At 40.6% G+C, this 23,335-nt stretch overlaps 1 protein-coding gene and 1 non-coding gene across 4 annotated transcripts in view; both read right to left on the reverse strand.

Moving 5' to 3' along the window:
- Positions 1 to 468: 468 nt before the first annotated feature.
- On the reverse strand, positions 469 to 575 carry LOC125153854 (U6 spliceosomal RNA). The gene has a single exon (XR_007147596.1). It is a non-coding gene; the product is annotated as a U6 spliceosomal RNA (small nuclear RNA).
- Positions 576 to 16,814: 16,239 nt separating this feature from the next.
- HEATR3 (HEAT repeat containing 3) overlaps positions 16,815 to 23,335 on the reverse strand; it is a 40,237-nt gene continuing 33,716 nt past the window's right edge. For all 3 annotated transcript variants that reach the window (XM_047835943.1, XM_047835942.1, XM_047835944.1), the window contains 2 exons: positions 22,114 to 22,290; positions 16,815 to 17,636 (listed from right to left, as the gene is read on the reverse strand). In XM_047835943.1, the coding sequence (XP_047691899.1) occupies positions 17,514 to 17,636; positions 22,114 to 22,290 (300 nt within the window). In that variant the 3' untranslated portion in view covers positions 16,815 to 17,513. The remainder of the gene's footprint in view (positions 17,637 to 22,113; positions 22,291 to 23,335) is intronic.

The following is a 23,335-nucleotide window of genomic DNA, read 5'->3' on the forward strand; positions in this document are numbered from 1 at the left end:
AAGGTGACACATACAAAAATCAACTGCATTTCTAAATTCAAGTGGCAGTTTGCAAATAAATTTTATGAACAGAAACCATCCATAGCAGATTCAAAATATCAGATTCCTAGGAATTAGTTTAACAAAATCTGTGAAAAACTTCCTAACAGAGTATAATAGAATATAGTGGTAAAATTTTTAAAGTCCTAAAGAGACAGAGATATATCTTGATTCTAAAGTAGAAGACTCATTATTGCAAAAGTGTTCAATTCTCTCCAGATTGCTTCTGCTTTCAAAACAATCCCCAATTTTTTTCTGTGGAATTTTGCAATATGATTTCAAAATAGAAATGCCAACATATAAGAATAGCAAAGACAATTTAAATAGACAAAACAAGGTGGGGAGACTTGCTGTACTAGATATCAAGATTTATTATAAAGTTACAGTAATTAAAACAATATTTTATTAGTATCAGATTAGACAGATCAAAAAAACATAGAACACTTCACGAATTTGCCTGTCAACCTTGTGCAGGGGCCATGCTAATCTTCTCTGTATCGTTCCAATTTTAGTATATGTGCTGCCGAAGACAGCACTTATCTTTATTTTTGAGAGAGAAAGAGACAGAGCCTGAGCAGGGGGAAGAACACACAGAGAGGAAGAAGAATCCGAAGCAGGCTCTAGGCTCTGAGCTGTCAGCACAGAGCCCGACTCGGGCCCGAACTCATGAACTGTGAGATCATGACTTGAGCCAAAGTCAGACACTCAACCAACTGAGCCACCCAGGGGACCCTTTAATGTTTATTTTTGAGAGGGGGCGGATAGAGAGAGCGGGAGATCCAGAATCTGAAACAGGCTCCAGGCTCTGAGCAGTCAGCACAGAGCCTGACTCAGGGCTCGAACTCATGAACCGCGATATTACGACCTAAGCCGAAGTTGGACACTTCACCGACTGAGTCACCCAGGGGTGACTTATTTTTATTGTTTAAATGAATCCCCAGGGGTGCCTAGGTGGCTCAGTCGGTTGAGCATCTGACTTTGACTCAGGTCATGATCTCACAGATCGTGAGTTCGAGCCCCGCGTCGCGCTCTGTGCTGACAGCTCAGAGCCTGGAGCCTGTTTCAGATTCTGTGTCTCCCTCTCTCTGACCCTCCCCCGTTCATGCTCTGTCTCTCTCTGTCTCAAAAATAAATAAATGTTAAAAAAAATGTTTTTTAAATAAACGAATCCCCAGACCTATCCAAGTAATCATCAAGGTGATCCCCCTTGACAGATGCAGAAAAGGAGGCTCGGTTTAGATAAGCAAGTTCTTATAAATTTTTTTATACTTGTTGTCTCTCCTAAACGAAAACACTGTTCTTCAAACCAGGGTTTATTATTGCTCTGATTTTCCAGGGTCTCATTTCATCTCATTCCTGCTGTGTAAGAACTTAGCAATTGGCTTTTCAGCTGTACTTTCACCCGTAGTTCAGCAAGAATTTCCATCCACACACTCCTAGATTAGATCTCAAAACGTAGCCTTGAAGTTCGCTGTTTGGAGCTGAGAACCCACCGGCAATTTTCAGTTTGAGGGTGAGAGATTTCCCTCTTGAACTTGCCTCCCCTGTAACTGGCAGCGACATGACAAATGTGGGGTGTGTCGTCAGATTTTCCCACTAGAACTTTTTTTAATTTTTAATTTTTTAAGTTTATTTATTTTTTGAGAGAGAGTGTGTGTGCAAGCAGGGGAGGGGCAGAGAAAGAGAATCCCAAGCAGACCCTGCACTGTCACCACGGAGCCCGATGCAGGGCTCAAACCCGTGAACTGTGAGATCATGACCTGAGCCAATATCATGAGTCCCACACTTAACTGACTGAGCCATGCAGGCACCCCTAGAATTAAAAAAATTTTTTTTCAACGTTTTTAAATTTATTTTTGGGACAGAGAGAGACAGAGCATGAACGGGGGAGGGGCAGAGAGAGAGGGAGACACAGGATCGGAAACAGGCTCCAGGCTCCGAGCCCTCAGCCCAGAGCCTGACTCGGGGCTCGAACTCACGGACCGCGAGATTGTGACCTGGCTGAAGTCGGACGCTTAACCGACTGCGCCACCCAGGCGCCCCACCCCTAGAATTTTTAAATACATTGTCTTCCCAGTTCAAACAACTATATTGTTCTGATCCCAAGTAGACGAAATATAATTTAATCTCAAATCAAATTAATTTCTATTAAATAGAGATATAAACTGACTTAAGTAATCTTTGATATCTGCAAAAGGAAATTAATTTGATAACTGGAAATGAGAATTATCTTCTATCCTAAGGCGAGAAATCTAAGATAATCGCCTTGCACATTGACTAACGCTATTCCATGAATGGCTAATGCACAAAGCTATTACACACGCTGAATGTAAATTTATGAATTTATAAATCTCACACATGCACAATTTTCTCCCCTAAAACACAACTTTAATATATGCCTTGTGTTGCTTTGGGTTCTCCCAGAAGCAGACACTGAGCCAATGTGTCAAGTGCAAGCAATTTATGTGGCAGGTGATCCCAGGAGACATCAGCGTGGGAGAAGGGAAATCAGATAGCGAAGGGAAGGCAGCAATAAAGGTTTGTTTTCAAACAGGGTCCCAGTGTGAGCGACTAAGACTTAATCCTGCGGGAGAACTCTGGGATCTCAGAGCCACCCCACAGAGGGGGCAAGAGTGCTGGGTATTTATTTACACACTTCTTCCTGCCAGTCAATGATGGAGGGATTTTCTCAGGGTGGCGGGTCAGGGGGTGGGTGAGTTTCATCCACTCCTTACACTTCTGAGCTGTCATGTTGGGGCCAAGGAGGACCTAGGGGCCAAAGAAAGACCTCAGGCAAGGAAGTGGCAGGGGACTGGCAGCTGGAAGTCAGGCCAATGTGCACCAAAGGGGTAAGGATGTGTGCAAAGCAGCATTGCCACACCTTTCTTCCTGAAACTTCTAAGTAAACTTAATCGCCTCTTTTCTTCTTTTCCCCCAGAATTTATTCCGCCGTCCATGTCATTACACAGATCACAGAGACTCACAGGTCTTTCATTCTCTACGGGGACTCTGCAAGCACCCCCCTCGCACAGACAGGGAGGAACAGGGACTTGCTCACCTCTTCATCTCTAGCAGGAAAGAGCATGGTGAGAGCTACAGGACACGTGGCTTCCAGATGCCTGGTGCTTTCTAAAGCCGTCTTTAAAAATCTAGAACACAGGAAGTTTTCTCAGGTTGCTGGTTGTCATTTTTCTTTCCAAATGTTAAAAGAAGAAATTTGGGACAATTTGGGGAATTAAAAATACGAAGTTCTTGGGGTGCCTGGCTGGCTCAGTCAGATGAGCGTCCGACTTCGGCCTAGGTCATGATCTCACGGCTCGTGGGTTCAAGCCCCACGTCGGGCTCTGTGCTGACAGCTCGGAGCCTGGAGCCTGCTTCAGATTCTGGGTCTCCCTCTCTCTCTGCCCCTCCCCTGCTCACGCTCTGTCTCTCTGTCTTTCAAAACTAATACATAAATATTTAAAAAATTTTTTTAAAATACAAAGTTCTAAATGTATATATGCCAGGGGCGCCTGGGTGGCTCAGTCGGTTATGTGTCCAACTCTTGATCTCGGCTCAGGTCATGATCTCACGTCATGGGATGGAGCCCTGAGTCGGGCTCTGTTCTATCAGCGTACAGCCTCCTTCAGACTCTCTTTCTCTCTGCTCCTCCCCTGCTCACGCATGCTCTCGAAATAAATAAGTAAACACATAAAAAAATAAATGTATATGTCAAATGGTTTTAAGTACTAAAGAAGAAAAATACATCAGAGAAAGGGTGTATATATATATATTATTTTTCTTTTTACCCTTCAGCAATTCAAACTCTAGGATCTTGTGCCCAGTCATACAAGTAATAGAATATTCACTGCAGCATTATCTGTAGTAGCAAAAGACTAGAAACAATCTAGATATCCATCTACTTAAGAACATTTGTATAGCATTTAACATGTTAGGCACTTTTCTGTGTCTTACAAATATTCACTCACTCAGCCCTCAACAACAAACCTGTTCAGTGGCACTGTCATTATTCATTATTACCTTTTTCAGATGAGAGAACTGAGGTGCAGAAATTAAGTCATTTGTCCAAGTTTACACAGTGAGAAGGGGGTAGAGTCAGGATTGGAGCCCACACTGTCTGGCTCGAGTCTAATCGTTTAGATTAGAGATCAGGGCTGGCTTCCTCTCTAAGACAAGACTAAATTATGGTTCCAACCCTTCAATGGAATTCTATAGAGCTGCCAAAAAGAATGAGGGCAGTTCTGTACATGTTGATACAGAAAGATCTCTAAGATATTAACTAACAGCATCAAGGTATTGAACAGTGTGAAGAGTAAGCTACCATTTGCATTCCAAAACAAGGGAAGAACAAATATATGTCCTTTGTTATGCGAAGAGAATTTCTGGAAGGCTGAATGCAAAACCAGTAGGGGTACCTTTGGGGGAGGAAATGGAAGACACAAAAATTTTTCACGGACTTTTCTGGCATTAATTATTCATCAGATACATGTAAACCTGTTTTATGATATGTATGTTAAATATAACGTTAAAAAATTAAAGGAGGGGCACCTGGGTAGCTCAGTCAGTTAAGCATCCGACTCTTAGTTAGGTCATGATCTCACTGTTCCTGGGATCAAGCCCTGCATGGGGCTCCATGTTGTCAGCACAGAGCCTGCTTGGGATTCTCTCTTTCTCCCTCTCTCTCTCTGCCCCTCTCCCACTATTGCTCTCTTTCTCTCTCAAAATAAATAAATAAACTTTAAAAGCATAATAAAAAAATAAAACTTATTTTTAAAAATTTAAAGGAATTATAACTTCTTTCAATAGAGCAATGGGAAAAGGTCATGTTTTGAATTTTCCAGAACTTATTCTACCTTATAATTCAACGTGACAGACCAAAAGTGAAAACTCCCATATCATTCATATGGCTTTAAATTTTGGAGGAAGGGGATGGTTTATCAGGATATTTTATCGAACTGTGAGATGCATTAAATTCATGTGCAAATTTTAGTGAAAATAATTGCATAATATAGTTGATTTTGTTATTAGAGTGTGTAATGTTTTAAACACTGAGACAATTTTAAACATTTTCTGACTTTGTACACTGATGTTTGTAATAAAAAAGGAAAGGGGTGCCTGGGTGGCTCAGTCGGTTGAGAGTCTGACTTTGGCTCAGGTCATGATCTCATAGTTTGTGAGTTCGAGCCCCGCATCTGGCTCTGTGCTGACGGCTCAGAGCCTGGAGCCTGCTTCACATTCTGTGTCTTCTTCTCTTTCTCTGCCCCTTCCCTGCTCATGCTCTGTCTCTGTCTCTCAAAAATGAATACACATTAAAAAAAAATTTTTTTAAAGAAACAAAAAAGGAAAAAAGTTAGGCAATGATTTCAAACAGTTTTGTAAAATCATTTCAGCTCCGTGTCCTGTACCTGTTCTACTGTCTGTAATTTAAAATCTGGTGGCCCTAAAAACGATCCACTATTCCAATTAGTTCAATAGCATTCATTAAAAAAATTCTTAATTTCTTTTGATTTTACTTGAATAACTTTGTCTTTTATGTTAAATAAACTCCAGAAATTGGTCCCTATAAATGAGAGTAGCAAAGTGTTTTTCCTGATTTCATACTAAATGGAAGTAATTAAAGAAGCTCCTTTATTCAAAAGAATTTGTTCTTTACATGGACAGGCATATATCGCTGAAAATGTTAAAATTTTAGGGCAGCTGTGTTCTCAAAATTAGGATCCCTATATAAGATTAGGGAGGATAAAAATACATTTAAGCAAATACTGGAAACCACTTGCTTATAATTTCTCACTCTGCATAGAAAAAGCATAACTCAATTTAATTCTGTTCATTAAATTAAGAAAATGCTCAATTAAGTGAACCAAAATAGTTTCAATTAAAGATACAAATTTCTCTAATAGGGCAAAATTTGAGAATCTTCTACTATATAAAGACATAACAGGGGCGCCTGGGTGGCGCAGTCGGTTAAGCGTCCGACTTCAGCCAGGTCACGATCTCGCGGTCCGGGAGTTCAGTTCGAGCCCCGCGTCGGGCTCTGGGCTGATGGCTCGGAGCCTGGAGCCTGTTTCCGATTCTGTGTCTCCCTGTCTCTCTGCCCCTCCCCCGTTCATGCTCTGTCTCTCTCTGTCCCAAAAATAAATAAACGTTGAAAAAAAAAAATTAAAAAAAAAAAAAAGACATAACATTTTTTTGGTTAGATACTATCTAACGATAGAGCAAAAGAAAATCCTGTGGCTGGGTGGCTCAGTCAGTTAAGGGTCCAACTCTTGATTTCACCTCAGGACATGACCTCACTGTTCATAGGTTCAAGCCCCACATTGGGCTCTGCGCTGAGAGTGTGGAGCCTGCTTGGGATTCTCTCTCTTTCCCTCTCTCTCTGCCCCTCCCCTTCTCTCTTCCTCTACTTCCCCTACCCTCGCCATGTGAGCACATGTTTCATGACCTGAGCTAAAGTCAGACACTCAACCAACCGAACCACCCAGGCACCCCAATTTTTAAAGATTTTTAAGTAATCTCTATACTCAATGTGGGGCTCGAACTTACAACCCTGAGGTCTAGAGTCGCATGCTCCACTGACTGAACCAGCCAAGGGCCCCGTGACTTGCCTCTTTTGCTGTGTTGACATATTGATCTGTAGACACAAAAGCAAGGGCTCATAAAACTGCTTATGACTACTATGAATCAAGGCATTGGCACCAACTCTACTAATAGTAATTGTATTCTTCCCTATCATGCACTTACAGAAAAAAAGAGGCAGCTGTACTTAAGAATGTGCTTGATGCTGTATGTTAAGCATACTGAAATTTTATTTATTTTTAATGTTTATTTATTTATTTTGAGAGAGAGAGTGTGCATGCCAGAGCAGGGGAGGGGCAGAGAGAGAGGGAGAGAGAATCCCAAGCAGGCTCCACAATGTCAGCACACAGCCCAATGCTCAGCTTGATCCCAATGAACCGTAAGATTGACTCAAGCCAAAATCGTGAGTTGGATGCTCAGCTGACTGAGCCACCCAGGCACTCCAGTAGACTGTAATTTTTAAAAATGTGCTTAATGAATTAGTAAAAAGTATTAATTTTATTAAGCCTTGACTCTTGAATACATCTCTTTCCATATAGATTTCAGTTTTTCTAGCACTTTTACTAAAAGGACCATTATTTCTCTATTGAATTAATCTGGCACCTTAGTGGAAAAGCTTTTGGCCATATAATTATCGGTCTCTTTCTGGACTTTCAATTTTATTCCAATGATCTTTATGTCTTTCCTTATGACAATATTGTACTGTCTCAATCACTATAGCTTTACAATAAGTTTTAAAATCAGGTAGTAGAAGTTCTCCAAATTTGTTCACCTTTTAAAATGTTGTTTTGGGGGCGCCTGGGTGGCTCAGTCGGTTAAGCGTCCGACTTCGGCTCAGGTCATGATCTCGCGGTTCGTGAGTTCAAGCCCCACGTCGGGCTCTGGGCTGATGGCTCGGAGCCTGGAGCCTGTTTCCGATTCTGTGTCTCCCTCTCTCTCTGCCCCTCCCCCGTTCATGCTCTGTCTCTCTCTGTCCCAAAAATAAATTTTAAAAAAGTTGAAAAAAAAAATAAAAATAAATAAATAAATAAACGTTAAAAAAAATTTAAAATAAAATAAAATAAAATAAAATAAAATGTTGTTTTGGATATTCTAAGTCCTTTGCATTTCCACATAAATTTTATTTTTTTAATTTAAGTTTTTTTAATGTTTATTTTTGAGAGAGAGAGAGAGAGAGACAGAGAGAGAGGTAGGGAGGGAGGGAGGGAGGGAGAGAGAGAGATATCAAGTGGGGGAGGGGCAGAGAGAGAGGGGGAGACACAGAATCCGAAGCAGGCTCCAGGCTCTGAGCTGTCAACACAGAGCCCAATGCAGGACTCGAACTCATGAGCCATGAGATCATGACCTAAACTGAAGTCAGATGCTCAACTGACCGAGCCACCCAGGTGCCCCTCCACATAAATTTTAGAGTCCGGTTGTCAATTTCTACAGAAAAGCTTGCTGAGACATTGATTGGGATTGCCTTGAAGCTATACAGCAGTTTGGGGAGAGATGTCATCTTCCAATCCATGCACTTTTTCCATTCATGTAGGTTTTCTTTAACATCTCTCAACCATGTTTTGTAGTTTTCAATGTACATCTATTACATATCTTCTATAAATGTATTCCTTCATACATTTTTGGATGCTAACACAAATACGATTATTACCTGAATTTCCTTTTTGGATTCTTCATTGCTAGTATATAGAAATACAACGGACTTTTTAATGTTGATCCTGTATCCTGTGATCTCACTAAGTTTACTAATTCTAGTAGCTTTTTTGTATGTTCTTAAGAATTTTCTAAATACATGACAACTGCAAATAAAGTCAGTCTTGCTTCTTCCTAATACATATTCCTTTTACTTATCTTTTTTTTTTTTCCTTTATTACACTGGTTAGGATTTCCAGTATAATATTGGATATAAGTGGTCAGAATGAAAATCCTTGCCACATTTCTGATCTTAGGCAAAAATAATTCAATCTTTCACCATTGAGTATGACATCAGCTGTAGGGTTTTTGTAGATGTTATTTAAATGGTTAAGAAAGTCTTCTACTGCTAGTTTGCTAAGAGTGTTAGATTTTTTTTTTCAAATGCTTTTTTTTTTCATCTATTAAGAGGGTCATATGGTTTCCACTTCCATTCTGTACAAATAACAGAAAATGTGAATCAACTGGTTTAAACCATAATGACTTTTTTATCTTATAAAAAATCCAGTGAAGGGGGTGATTAACTCCCTTCTGTGGCTGAAAGATGGCCCCAGTAAGTGCTGCTTTTGTGTTCAATTGTTTGCAACATGTTGTTCTGATTGAAGTATAGGAGGAAAATCTCGACTCACAGAGATATGATTAATATAAGCCAACCACAGTAATTCCATCCCCTTATCAGTGGTAGAAGCAGAAAGAGGTATTTGACCCAATTCTGCCTGCTGACATGTGAGGATACAACAGACTGGCTACATGCTGACCAATTCTGGCTCCTCTTTTGGGGCACAGACTAAGACTCCATTTCTCAGCCTCCTATGCTGTTAGGTTAGGGTGGGGAACTGGTTTTGGCCAATGCAATGTGGGCAAAAATAATAGTTGCCACGTTGGGGCTTAGCCCTAAAATGCAAGTGAGATCCTTAGGTCACTCTCTCCTTAGTCACCCATAAGGCTAAAAGAAAATGACTCCAATATCGTGGAAGCATGTAAAAGAAGGATCCTAGATTCCCAAGAGAGCCACCCAGCTTGCACAGAACGGGAATGTGAGTGGGAAATAAATTTTTATTGTGTTGAGCCACATGGTCATTGGGATTGTTTGTTACAGCATATAACATCAAGTGCTATGGCTGATACAGAGGGGAGGTTTGCTGCGGGGGGTTCTGGGACAAGTATTCAGCCCTTAAAGAGACAAAACAAGGAGAAAGTCCCTTTCCTGGCTCTGGACACTGATGTCTCCAGCCGTCTTCCAACCACAAAAGGGAGCTACCCTGTATGCTGAAGCAGGAAGAAAAAAATGGGGAAAGAGACTGGAGATCTGATGATGCCAATGAGCTTCTGAATCAACCAGCCCTCACTGGATTTTAAGTGAGATAGTAAGCTCACTACAATTTAAGACAGTAGATCCATGTTTTCTGTTGTTTACACTCAAAAACATCTTATCTGATACAGTAACAGAATAAACTCATCAGTTTTCCTCCAGCCTACTCCTCTTCTGGTGTTTCCTACTTTGGTGAAGGGTAACACCATCCAACAAGTTACATAAGCCAGAAACTTGAGTCAACCTTGATGCCTTCCTCCATCTTGCTGTTTTCCCCCTTGTGTCTAATCCATTACCACCTGCTGTTGTAACTTTCTACTTCATCAACACCACCCTGATCAGAACCAACACCACCTATTTCCCAGACCACCCCAGTAACCTCCTGGCTGGTCTACCTGTTTCTCTCTGGCTCACCTCTAATCTTTTCTTCACTTCGTAGCCAGAGCAGAGGTTTCCAAGATTGTAGTGTGATCATATCATCCCTCTTCTCTATCTGTTTCTGCTGAAAAGTATTTGAAGTACTTTATTTTCCCATTTGCTTGTAAGATAAAGATGCGACATCTTAAAAAACCCTGGCAGTCTGGTCCCCACCTGCCTCACTGGTCATACCCAGCAAGGAACACCCACCACAGGGGAGCTTCTACTGGCCCCTTATCCTTGTCTCACTCTCTCTAGCCCCAGGATCTTTGTACATGCTGTTCTCTCTTCCTGGAAACTATTCTCCCTGCTTTTTCTCTTAGTTAACTGCTTCTATCGTTTCTCAGGAAAGTCTTCCCTGGTGTCCCATGTAGCTTCGTAGCATCAGGTACCCTCCCCCTTGGTAGCATTTGTCATATCCGTAATTTTACATAGATTGTATGTCTCCTACTAGCCCTTAACCTCTGCGAGACAAGGGCTATATTTGTTTACCTTGGTGTCCTCGGTATCTAGCAGAATGCCCAGCACACAGTTAGGAACTTCAATAAATCTGAACAAGAATGAAATGCTCTTAGGGCACCTGGGTGGCTCAGTTGGCTCAGTCGGTTGAGCATCCGACCTTGGCTCAGGTCCTGATCTCGTGGTTCATGAGTTCAAGCCCCACATCGGGCTCACTGCTGTCAGCCTGTCAGCACAGAGCCTGCTTCGGATCCTCGTCCCCCTCTCTGCCCCTCCCCTGCCTGCACTCTTCCAAAAAATAAATTTAAAAAGAAATTAAAAAATGAAGTGCTTTATGAAGAAAGGGTAAACACTCTTAGTGTCTAGAACAGTGACCCCTGATCTTGTCTAAAGGGTTAGAGAAAGTTTCCCTATGGAATTGCTAATCAAACTGAGTTTTTGTTTGTTTGTTTTTAAGATTTTATTTGTAAGTAATCTCTACACCCCACATGGGGCTCCAACTCACAAGCCTGAGATCAAGAGTCGAGTGTTCTACTGACTGGGCCAGCCAGGCACCCCTGGGAGTTCTGAAGGACGATTAGATAACTAGATGAAAGGGGAGAGGGGGAGGGGGCCTGGGGCAAGGAGGAAGAAGCCCGGTAGTGGGTATGCATATACATGCTCACACAAATGAGTAAAGGACAGAATGGCTGAAGCTTAGAGTGAGGCAGAGAGCAGAACAGGAGACCAGAGGGTCAAGCAGGACCAGGCTATGCAAGGAGTTATGGGTAGGATAATCCTATAATTTAATGTCTAAACTGGAGTACTTTTCAGCCTTTTAAATATTCATTTTCTAAGTTTTTATTTTAATATAATTTCAAACAACGAGAAGTTGCAAGGATAGTTCAGAGAAGTCCATGTACCCTCTCCCGATTTACTGTTTACCTTTTGTCCATTCGCTTCGTGATTCTCTCTACATTTATATATAAATGATTATTTTTCGGGATCACTGGAGAGTAAGTCAAGGGACCTGCCCCTTTACAAGGACATTCTCTTTCATGACTACAGTGATAGAAACAGGGAATCTAACACTGATAAAACGCTATCATCTACTCCACATCGCAAGTTGGACATGGTCAGTTGTCTCAGTCCATTATAGCTCTTTCTATCCTGGTCCCATCCCCAATTCTAGATCTCACAGTGTCTCATCAATTTATTTTAATCTTCATCCAGGGCCGTTTTGGCAGTCAAATACAGTGCCATCAATAATTATGCTGGGGGACGCCTGGGTGGCTCAGTCGGTTAAACATCTGACTTCAGCTCAGGTCATGGTCTTGCGGTTCGTGGGTTCGAACCCCACATCTGGCTCTGCGTTGTGGGCAGTGCAGAGCCTGCTTGGAATTCTCTCTCTTTCCCTCTCTCTCTGCCCCTCCCTGACTCACGCTTGCTTTCTCTCTCAAAAAAGTAGGTAAAAAATAAAGACTTTAAAAAAATAATAATTATGCTGGTCTGACAGGCACAATCCTAGTCAGGCAAACCTGGCCGTGTGGTCATGCTACTTGCAGGATATAGCAAAGGATTTGAAACTTTGTATCTTGTGAGTAAATGAGTACACATAAAAGCAAGTGAGAAACTTGAGTTACTTCATGTTTCAACTACTTTCACTTCATTCATTGGGAAGAAAAACTAAAATGGTGGTAAATATCTGTGTAATATTTATTAAGAAACAATTGCATCTAGAGTTGCTCAGAATACCTTCTAACTTAAACCTTGAAGAGTAACCAACTGCAGTACAAAATTGCAATTCTCAACCTGATGCCCATAAATCAGGTAAATAAATCAAATAAATCAAATAAATCCAAAAACACTCTGAACCCCTAAGCAAAATATAAAGGTATGCGCATGTGGTGATTTCAAAATATGTCTACTGGGGCAGCCAGCTGGCTCAGTCGGTAGACCATGTGACTCGATCTTGGGGTTGTAGGTCCAAGCCCCACATCAGGGGTAGAGATTACTTAAAAATAAAATACTTTGAATACGTACAAATAAAAAACTTTGAAAAAAAATATGTCTACATCTAACAATTCTTTAATACATCTCACTTCAAGAAGTGCAACTTAGGGGTGCCTGGGTGGCTCAGCTGGTTAAGCATCTGACTCTTGATTTTGGCTCAGGTCATGATCTCATGGTCTGTGCGTTCAAGCCCCGCATTGGGCTCTGTGCTGACAGTGCAGAGCCTGCTTGGGATTCTGTCTCCCTCTCTCTCTGCCCCTCCCCCGCTGGCGCACCAGCTCTGTCTCTCTCTCTCTGCCTCAAAAATCAATAAACATTAAAAAAAATTTTTTTTTTTAAAGCGCAACTTAATTTTCCTCTACGTGAGCATGGATTGGACTTATGACTTAACAAATAAAAATGTGGCAAAAGAGACGATGTCACTTGTGAGACTAGCTTTCTCCTCCTCTCTCTTGGAACACTGACACTGGGGGCAGCCAGGTGCTATGTCATGATGACACTCACAGTGAAGAATGAGGCCTCCTGCCAACAGCCATGTGAGTGAGCCACCTTGGAAGAAATCTGCCAGCACCGGTCAAGACTTCAGTTGACTGCAGCCATGGCCAGCATCTTTGCTGCAAGCTCGTGAGACCCTGAGGAAGAAACACCCAGCTAAGTGGCTCCTGAATTCCTGGCCCACAGAAACTAAGAGATAATAAATTTCATTATTTTAAGCTACCAATTTCAGGGTAACTTGTTACACAAAAGATAATTAATGCAGTGCATCTAGTTGAGGAGTCTATGATTTTCATCAGATTCTAAGTGAAATTAATGACCTGAAAAAGGGTGAGAATTATTACTGTAAAACCAGTACTAGATTTCTAAGTCTTTGGTCCTCATCCCAGAGTTTCTATGGGCTTATGTATGTATTTATTTATTTTCCTATGAGTTTATTTTGTATACAATTTGGGATTAGGTTCGACAAATGAGAAGATTAAACTCTCCAAACCACCGGAAGACTCAAAAGAATGTTTAAAAATGCTGTCTCGAGAACAGGCAGAGAAAAGCAAACCTTACCCCAACCTATCAAACTAAGATCTAACAGAACATCTAATAGAAATGAAGTAGTTTTCATTTTCAAAAAGAAAAGGCTACCATTAGACCTAACGATGATTCTGACATAACAATACATTCATAAATTACTGTTACAGAAAAAAGCCAAGTTATAGAACAGTATGTTCCCATTACAGAAACAATGTATTATTCGATGGATGTATAGATGGATATGTCCAGAAAAAGTTCTAGAAAATTACAGGCATTTTCCGGCTATACGCAGCAAAAATTCATCGTGGCTATCAAAAAAATAAAGTTTACTATAAAATTCTAGGGTAGGTCACAAAATTGACAAGAGGGGAGGCAGATCAGGGTCTATAAGTGGACAGTAAATACAGGCACAGGGCACAATGGACCCAGTGCAGTCATAAGGATGGTCTAATAAGCTGCCCCAGAAAAGAAGACCCCATTTGTCCACAGGCTTCACAACTTTCCAAGTCCTATGGTGGAATCATCCAAGAGGCCAAGAATTTCTTTGGTAACAGACAATCTATGAGTATCATGGTCTATTTAGAAGACTTAAAGCATTAATAGGACAGAAACAATGAAAAACTTTCTTTTGAAGGGACAGATGTATGGGCTACACATGTACTAGAAATCCATACTTCACAAAAATCAAATGGCACAGACAAGGAGTCTTCTGCTCAAAGTGGATATTTTAAAATACTATAGTATGATTTTATTATTGTTCCTGAAAATAAAGAATTTCTGGATATTGTGAAGTGAGTTGTAAAATTGCTCATGTCCTATCTATTGGCTAAATACAATCAAATATTGGTCCATGCAATTTCGAAAAGGCAGGAAGCCTCCAGCAGAACTGGGTGAACAGGAATGCCGAAAAGATAAGGGCCCTTCCCTATCCTGACAACTCAAAGGTACTTCTTCAAAAGGCTAAATAAAAGCAAGAGATAAAATTGCAAATAAAGAAATGTAATTAAAGGACTGTTATTTCAAAATCAATTCTGTTTTAAAATAAAATAGGGCGCCTGGTGGCTCAGTCAGTTAAGCATCCGACTTCGGCTCAGGTCATGATCTCACAGTTCGTGAGTTTAAGCCCTGCACCGGGCTCTGTGCTGACAGCTTAGAGCCTGGAGCCTGCTTCAGATTCTATGTCTCCCTCTCTCTCTGCTCCTCCCCTGATCATGCCCTGTCTCTCTCTCTCCTTTAAAAATAAATAAAAACATTAAAAAAGTTAAAATAAAATAAAATAATTTCCATCTTAAAGGTCCCCCCCCCCCAAAAAAAAAAGTTAAAAAAATGAGAAGTAAAGCAGTGATTTTCATTTCCTTTGGGCAAACATGCCATGGTAGGTTGAACACTTAAAAATATCTCCTAAAACAACAGATCTCACCTGAGTTTGTACTTCAACACTTAAAATAGTGCTCATTTCTACTGGACTATTCTGGATGATTTACAAATAAATATAGTTTGAAGTAGATTGTTTGAGGTGGCTGGGTGGCTCAGTCAGTTAAGCATCTGAGTCTTGATTTTGGCTCAGGTTGTGATCTCACAGTCGTGGGATGGACCCCATGTTGGACTCTGCGCTGACAGCACGGGGCCTGTTTGGGATTCTCTATTTTTCCCTCCCCTGCTTGTGTGTGTGTGCATGTGCACTCTCTCTCCTCTCTCTCGAAACAAAAAAATATTAAAAATAAAGATTTTTTTCCCTATAGTCATACAGGAGAAAATGATAGTTTCTATTATACTGTGCCGTGAATAATTTTGCATGCTCTACTGAGCTATTATGTAAACAGAGCCACAAAGTATATTTAATCTTTTCCCATCTTTCCCTGTTGTTCAAATAGCAAAATTAAATGTAACGATATAAGCCAAACTACCAATGCCTTAGACTCTGAAATTTCTGGATGGCATGTTTTCTATGTAAGACCTCCCCTTCTAGTATTCTACGGGACGACTGCTTTAGAGGTTGCTTAATAAAACAGAAACTCACTAACATTTATTCATTCAACAAATATTCATCAAGACCCTACTAGGTATTAGGGCCTGTGCTAGAATTAGACATTTTATTTTCCTTGAAAATTATCTGAAGCAGAGAGAAGTCTGAGGCTGTTCTTCATTGAAAGAATCCTCTCAAAACCACAATGAGATACCACTTCACAACTGTGAGAACTAGTATCCAAAAGAAAACAAGGGTTGGTGAGGATGTGCAGAAAAGGAAACCCTTATGCACTGTTGGTGGGAATGTAAGTTGGTGCAACCACTGTGGAAAGGTACAGACATTCCTCAAAAAACTGAAAACAAACTACCATATGACCCAGCAATTCTGCTTCTGAGTATATATCCAAAGGAAACTAAAACACTACCTCAAAAATGTATCTGTACATCTCATGTTCCCTGCAGCATAATTTATGATAGCCAAGACATAGAAACAAGCTAAGTGTCCATCAATGAATAAAGAAAAAGTGTGTGCGTGTGTGTGTGTGTGTGTGTGTTCACCCCCCGACACACACACAATGGAATACTACTCAGCCACAAGGAAAGCAATCCTGTCATTTGCAACAATATGTATGGACCTTGAGGACATTATGCTAAGTGAAATTAAGTTAGAGAAAATTAGTGTATGATCTCACATATATGAGGAATCAACAAAAAAACCTAAGCTCATAGATACAGAGAACATATTGGTGGTTGCCTGAAGTGTGTGTGGGGGGGGGGGGGGGGATGGCAATATGGGTGAAGGGAGACAAAGGTACAAACTTTCAGTTATAAGTCATGGGGATGTAATGTGACGGGGACAATAGCTATACTGTATTGTGTATTAGAAAGTTACTAAGAGAGTAAATCTTAAAGGTTCTCATCACAAGGAAAAAAATTGAAGTGTGTGAAGTGACAGATGTTACCTAGATGAGAAAGGTAAGCCCTACACTAGGTACTGGGCCTTTTAACAGGACAACTGAGATCAATTGTGGGGAAATTTCCAAATCTTCATCAACAACTCTTCTGATCAGGCAAATGAATGGACAATGGAGCTGGTCCAGAACCACCACCCCCCACCCCCCCACCCCCCGCCCTCAGACAATGATGTCACTGAAACTCCCCCATCCCCTGCTCCAGCTGTCACCCTATTAATGCAAGGACATTGAAGAGTAATGCTGGGGATTCCTGCTGTAAGTCTTTTTAATGTCTCACATACAGTCAAAGCAATATCCATTAGCAAGCAAACAACCCAGGAACAGGATTATCTGGTATCTTAAAAAAGACTTTGTAAGACACAGAGTTTTCAATTACCAAGTTATTTATTGAAAAATATTCTCTCCTAATTGATTCCATATCAAATTAAACAAGGAGTGATGTTACACAGCAGTAACTGATCAGCTCCATTTGTAGAGGATGACAATGGTCTCATTAATTCATTAGTATATTCTACTAAATAGTTGGAATACAAACTCAATCCACTCACTTCTTCGGAAAAGGTAAATGTAATTGCTTTACTTCACACCAAAATCCTTTTTGAAAGCTTGTCTTCATATTTAGTTAAAGATTCCTCTAATATAAAATGATACTTGGCTTCCTCACTCTGGCAGCACATATAAAATGATACTTGCTTTAAAGAGCATCCAAGCAATGCTTTGGATTTTCTCTTCCTGCAAAATTCAAGGAAAACATGATTGTTTGAAAGTTTCTTTGCTGCTGATGAAGAGCCACCTGAGATTCCTTTGTGTTTCTACTCTTCCCCTCTTCGTGTTTCCAGTGATTAAAACATGCAGGAAACATCACTTACAGAAACTAGAAATGCCACAGATCCCAGAGCTCAAAAGAGAGTTTCCGACAGGTTTTGAAGTTTTTGCAAACTTCAAACTAATGTACAGGATATGGGGATTTAAAAAATGACTTTTAGAAACACATACACTCAAAGGAAACCCTTCGGTACTTTTTAGCATTGAACACTTGGGGCAAGAACTGGTCTTTCAGTAGTTCAAGTAGTCAGTCTTTTCTCAACAGTTTCTTGGTAAGCGACAAACCTTCTCAAATTCATCTTCACATTGTCGAGAACACACAGCTGATCTGGACTGTATTTACCTCTCCCTTCTTTTCGTATCTGCCAAAAAATCATATGTGATTTGACATACATTACTAATTCCTTTAGATAAGATAGCATTTGATTTTGGGTGTATTTATTTTCAGAAAAAAAAAGCTGCTAGAATATGGTGATTCTCACTTTCCAAGGTAAAAGAATATAGTGTGTGAGCCATAAAGATAAAGTAAGATTATGCACCTTGTAAACAATAGTTACAAGAACGACTGAATTGTAGCGTTCCAAAGAATAAGGTTTATGGTATGTAAACTAGACCTCGCCTCCAGTCTAGAGCAGTGGTTCTGAAATTTTAGCATGCAACAGTATCATCTGGGAGCTTGTTAAAAAAACACAGGGCACCTGGGTGGCTCAGTCAGTTAAACGTTTGACTTAGGCTCAGGTCCTAATCTCATGGTTCAAGAGTTCAAGCCCCACACTGGGGTCTGCTTGGGATTCTTTCTGCTCCTCCCCAACTCAGGCGCATTCTCTACAAATACATACATACATACATAAAAACAAAAACAAAAACAGATGGGTGGGCCCATCCACAGTTTCTGATTTTCAGCATGTCTGGACTTGGGTCTGGAAATTTGCATTTGTAACAAAACACCAGGTGATTACGATGCTGCTGATCACAGGGCAATTTCGAGAGGCACCGCTCTAGAGAAGTTCTTTAGTTAAAATGCATTGTATAAGTGGGTTCTTCTTTTTTTAATGTTTACTTGAGAGAGAGAGAGAGAGAGAGAGAGAGAGAGAGAGAGAGAGAGAGAGAGAGAGAACACGTGCACATGCACAGGAGAGGGGCAGAGAGAGAGGTAAACAGAGAATCCCAAGCGGACTCTACACTGTCAGCACACAGCCCAATGCAGAGATCGATCCCACGATCCCATGTGAGATCGTGACCTGAGCCAAAACTCAAGTCAGATGCACTTAACTGAAGGAGCCACCCAGGCACCCCTGAGCATTCAATTCTTGATTTTGCCTCAGGTCGTGATCTCCTGGTTCCTGACACCAAGTTGCACTGGGTTCTGAGCTGACAGCACAGAGCCTGCTTGGGATTCTCTGTCTCTCTTCTCTCTCTACCTCTCCCCATGCTGGCGCACCCCCTCTCTCTCAAAATAAAAATAAAAAAATAAAGAAAATATCTTTAGGGGAGGCTGGGCGGCTCACTGGGTTAAGCATCTGACTTTGGCTCAGGTCAAGACCTCATGATTTGGGAGTTCAAGCCCCACATCAGGCTCTGTGCTGAGTGGTGAGCCTACTTGGGATTCTCTCTCTTTCTCTCTCTCTCTCTGCCCCTTCCCCCCCAAAATAAACTTAAAAAATATATATACTTGAAAAGAGTCGAATGTTCAACCAACAGAGCCACCCAGGCACCCCTTATATAGTGTTTAAATGCAACTCGGGGCTAAATATATACCAAACAGTCTTTAATGCAATTGTGGCTTCATTCACAGAGGAGCTTCATATGAAAAACTACAGGCTGCCTTTCTGGCTAACAAACTTCACTAGGGCTTTATACCTTTGAGAAAAGAAAAACAATTAAACATCATTACCAGAGCAATGCATATTAAGTAGGAAAATCAATTGGAACAGAGGTTAGGGGTTATTTTGCTGGTTCATAGTTTACATAACTCCTCCCTACACACTGGTTTCTGTAGTTTGAAGGCTCAACCACATCTGCTTTCCTTGCAGCTGCAGGGAAACAGGGGATATTTTCTCCTTGCCTTGCAGACTCCTCTTGCAGAAGTTTCAAGGCCCCGTACCCTCTAAGAACAATTAGACACACCCACTAATATTGGTATGGAAATATCTCTAGGAGACAGTGTTAGGTGAAAACACACAAAGTACTGGGTTGGGAATATGTTAGTCTACGGTTTGGATAACAAAGGGGGAGACACTAATGCACATCCGTCTTTATGTGGAGAAACATCATTCAATGTGGTTACCAATGAGGCAGAAAACAGGGGAGAATAAAACGTCACTGCTTAAAAAACAGACAAACATGGGCAAAGTGGGCCAAAAGGCACAAACTTGCAGTTACAAGATAAATAAGTCATGGAGATGTCATGTTCAGCATGGTGACTGTAGTTAGCAGCTCTGATCACACATTTGGAAGTTACTATGAGCGTAGAAGCTTAAAGGTTCTTAAAAGTTCTCATCACAAGAAAAAAAAATTGCAATTGTGTGTGGTGATGGATGTTAACCAAACTTATTGCAGTAATTATTTCCCCATATGTACACATATCAAATCATTATGCTGAACACCTAAGTCTAATACAAAGCTACAGGTCAAATGTATCTCAATTAAAAAAAACCCAACAACCCAGGAAACAAAAAAGCCTACAGGCCTCAACTAGGGATAAACCGTTCAACTTAAATTACACACTGGTGAATCTTAATAAATGTCAGCCACTATTACTACGTTTTTAAATACATGATGCTGAAACATAAAAATGTTAAAAACAAACCAATACTGATTTTTTTTTTTTTTCTTTTTTAATGCTTATTTATTTTTGAGAGAGAGAGACAGAGTGTGAGCAGGGAAGGGGCAGAGAGAGAGGCAGAAAGAGAATCCAAAGCAGGCTCCAGGCTCTGAGCTGTCAGCACAGTTGGGGCTTGAACAAACGAACCGAGAGAGCATGACCTGAGCCGAAGTTGGTCACTTAACCAACTGAGCCACCCAGGCACCCCCCAATACTGATGTTCTTAAACCAACACTGACTCCAGATGTAACTATGACATAGAATGTGCATGGTGTGCGTTGCTGTTTTTCTTTTCTTCTGGAAAACCCTTTTGCCTCAAAAGAACTTAAGAAAATTTAAGGTATTAGACATATAAGGTTGGCTTTAGCTCAAGCAGTTACTTCACAGTTATTAAATTATTAGACATAGTCATATTCTCCTAAAAAGTTATCACAGAGTTCTCTCCTCGAGAACTGAAATCTGCATTAGAAGCCTGTTAGATAAAAGAAATATACTGGAAAACAACAGAAGTAGGCTAATTTTTCACCAAAACCTCTATTCTTTTGACAAAGATTTTAAAGCAACTGTTTAATTTAAAATCTAAAAGCAAAAAATACAAGTATTTTTATTTCTCAAAATGACATAATTTAGAAATGGAGATTTTGTATTTATTTATTTTTATTATCATTATTATTTATTTATTTTTAAGTAACTCTGTACCCAACATGGGGCTTGAACCCACAACCCTGAGATCAAGAGTTGCATGCTCCACAGACTGAGATAGCTGGGCACTCCCAGAAATGGAGACTTAGGTAAGTGGAGAATGGTAAACTTAAACTTGTAGACATGTGATTCAAGGCTGTTTTTAAAATTCCTAGTTGCAGGGCGCCTGGGTGGCTCAGTAGGTTGAGCATCCAATTCTTCATTTCAGCTCAGGTCATGATCTCACAGTTCATTGTAAGCGCAGAGCATGCTTGGGATTCTCTCTCTCTGCCCCTTCCCTGCCCTCTCTCTCACACAAAACTTAAAAAAAATTTTTTTTAAATTACTGGTTGCTTTCCCCCAGCCACCAAGTATTTGAAAATTACTTTTTAACTGAAAGTTAGTTTTGATGTTTCTATTGAAACAAAAAATAAATAAAAAGGGGAAGCCTGGGTGGCTCAGTCAGTTAAGCATCCGGCTCAAGTCATGATCTCACAGTTTGTGGGTTTGAGCTCCGTGTCAGGCTCTGTGCTGACAGTGCAGAGCCTGCTTGGGATTCTCTCTCTCCCTCTCTCTCTGCCCCTCCCCTGCTCGTGTGCTCTGTCTTTATCTCAAAATACATAAATAAACATAAACAAACTAATAAGTAAATAAATGGGCCAATGAAGGTAGCTACATTCTCCAACAGAGATCAGCCTGGACTTTGCCCTTTTTTCAGAGCATCAAAGGGAAATACTCATAATGTGGAAATCCAGCTGTAATAAATTACCTCTAATGATATAAAATAAGTTTACAGTGTATACAAAAGTGCTTTGTAGGCAACAGACTTCAGTGCTTCTACAGGAGCACTGTTAGCACGACTGAACTGTTGTGGCAAGGGGGGGACCTCATCTACCCCTTTTCGGCCCACATCACAGTGATTCAACAGAAAGGACGGAGCTCTGACTCAGCCAACAAGCATTCTTCAGTTCTGGGGATGAAGTGCTCTGTGAATCACTGCGATTGCATGAAGGGAACTACACACACCCCCTTCTCATAGGACGTTGAGACCTAAGCATTTCTTTTTTTTTTTTTTTTAAATATTTTTTTAATGTTTATTTATTCTTGAGAGAGAGAGAGCGAGTGACAGAGAGTGAGCAAGAGAGGGGCAGAGACAGAGGGAGACGCAGAATCCGAAGCAGGCTCCAGGCTCTGAGCTGTCAGCACAGAGCCCGACGTGGGGCTCGAACTCACGAAGTGTGAGATCGTGACCTGAGCTGAAGTCAGACACCCAACTGACTGAGCCACCCAGGCTCCCTGAGACCTAGGCATTTCTAAACAGAACAGCTACATACCTTCGTTTTGAAGACTGGCTGGAATTCTTTCAGAGCAGACAACAGTTTAATTTGAATTGAGGCCCTTTCAGCTTCTTGCCCATCTGCAAAAACATCGAAGAGGGCATCCAAGGCTTCCCCTGCCACCACGAGGGAGGGATCTTTAGTGGCAACCTCAAGCAGAAAGCACCCGATGGTCTGGAGACAACAAAACACACTGTTATTGTCCAATATTCTAACCTCAGTTTCCAAAATCCATACTAACTTTGAATGTGGCAACAATTCACACATGGTCTTTTAAAACTTAGAAATGCCAGAGACAAATTTTTTTGAAAGAACTGAGGCACCTGGGTGGCTCAGTCAGTTGAGCGTCCAACTCTTGATTTCAGCTCTAATCATGATCTCATGGTTTTGTGAGTTTGAGCCCCGTGTTGGGCTCAGTGCAGAGCCTGCTTGGGATTCTCTCTCTCTCTCTTTCTCTCTCTCTCTCTGCCCCTCCCCTGCTCATGCTCTGTCTCTCTCAAAATAAATACACTTAAAAAAAATGTTTTTAAAACTTTGAAAAACTAAAAATTAAAGACTTCACATGTATTTATAAATACACCATGTATAATATAAACTAGATAAATTAAGTTTACATTCCTAAATAAACTAAATTAAAATCCATAAATGATCTATGAGAGATTGACTTTGGAAATTAAATTTTTCCCATCTCCCTCAAAAAGCCTCCCTGTCATGTCAAGATGCAAATAAATATATGTTAAAAAAAAAAAAAAGTGCTTCCCTGTAATGATCTTTAACACCCATCCATACTTTGACAATTAGCTGGCTAATGAACAGGCCATTCCCAATCTGCGAAGAATTGTTCAAAAGTAAACTTATTTTGTTTTGGCTGTTCTCCTTCATCCTTTATGTCTTAAGGGTAATGTGCACATCTGGTACTATCAGTGGGAGAGTGGAAATGCTAAGAATAGCGAGTCCAAGCTCCAGCTGTGACGTAAATAACAGCCTGACTCTTGGACAGTTCATTACCCACTCTGGGCCCCAATTTCCTTATCTGAATTTAAGTAATACGGACAACCTCTAGGATAGTGTTTAGATTCAATATTCTATAATAAAATATGAAACACACAGTATCACATACGAAGTAGTCTTATTAAAAAGATTAGCCTGAATCTGAATCTAACCTAGCCTTTAGATCTAACCTCCAGTTTGCAGAAAATACAGACAATAAAAGAACAAG

The sequence above is a fragment of the Prionailurus viverrinus genome, chromosome E2 (assembly GCF_022837055.1).
Source record: "Prionailurus viverrinus isolate Anna chromosome E2, UM_Priviv_1.0, whole genome shotgun sequence".
Classification (NCBI taxonomy): Eukaryota; Metazoa; Chordata; class Mammalia; order Carnivora; family Felidae; genus Prionailurus; species Prionailurus viverrinus.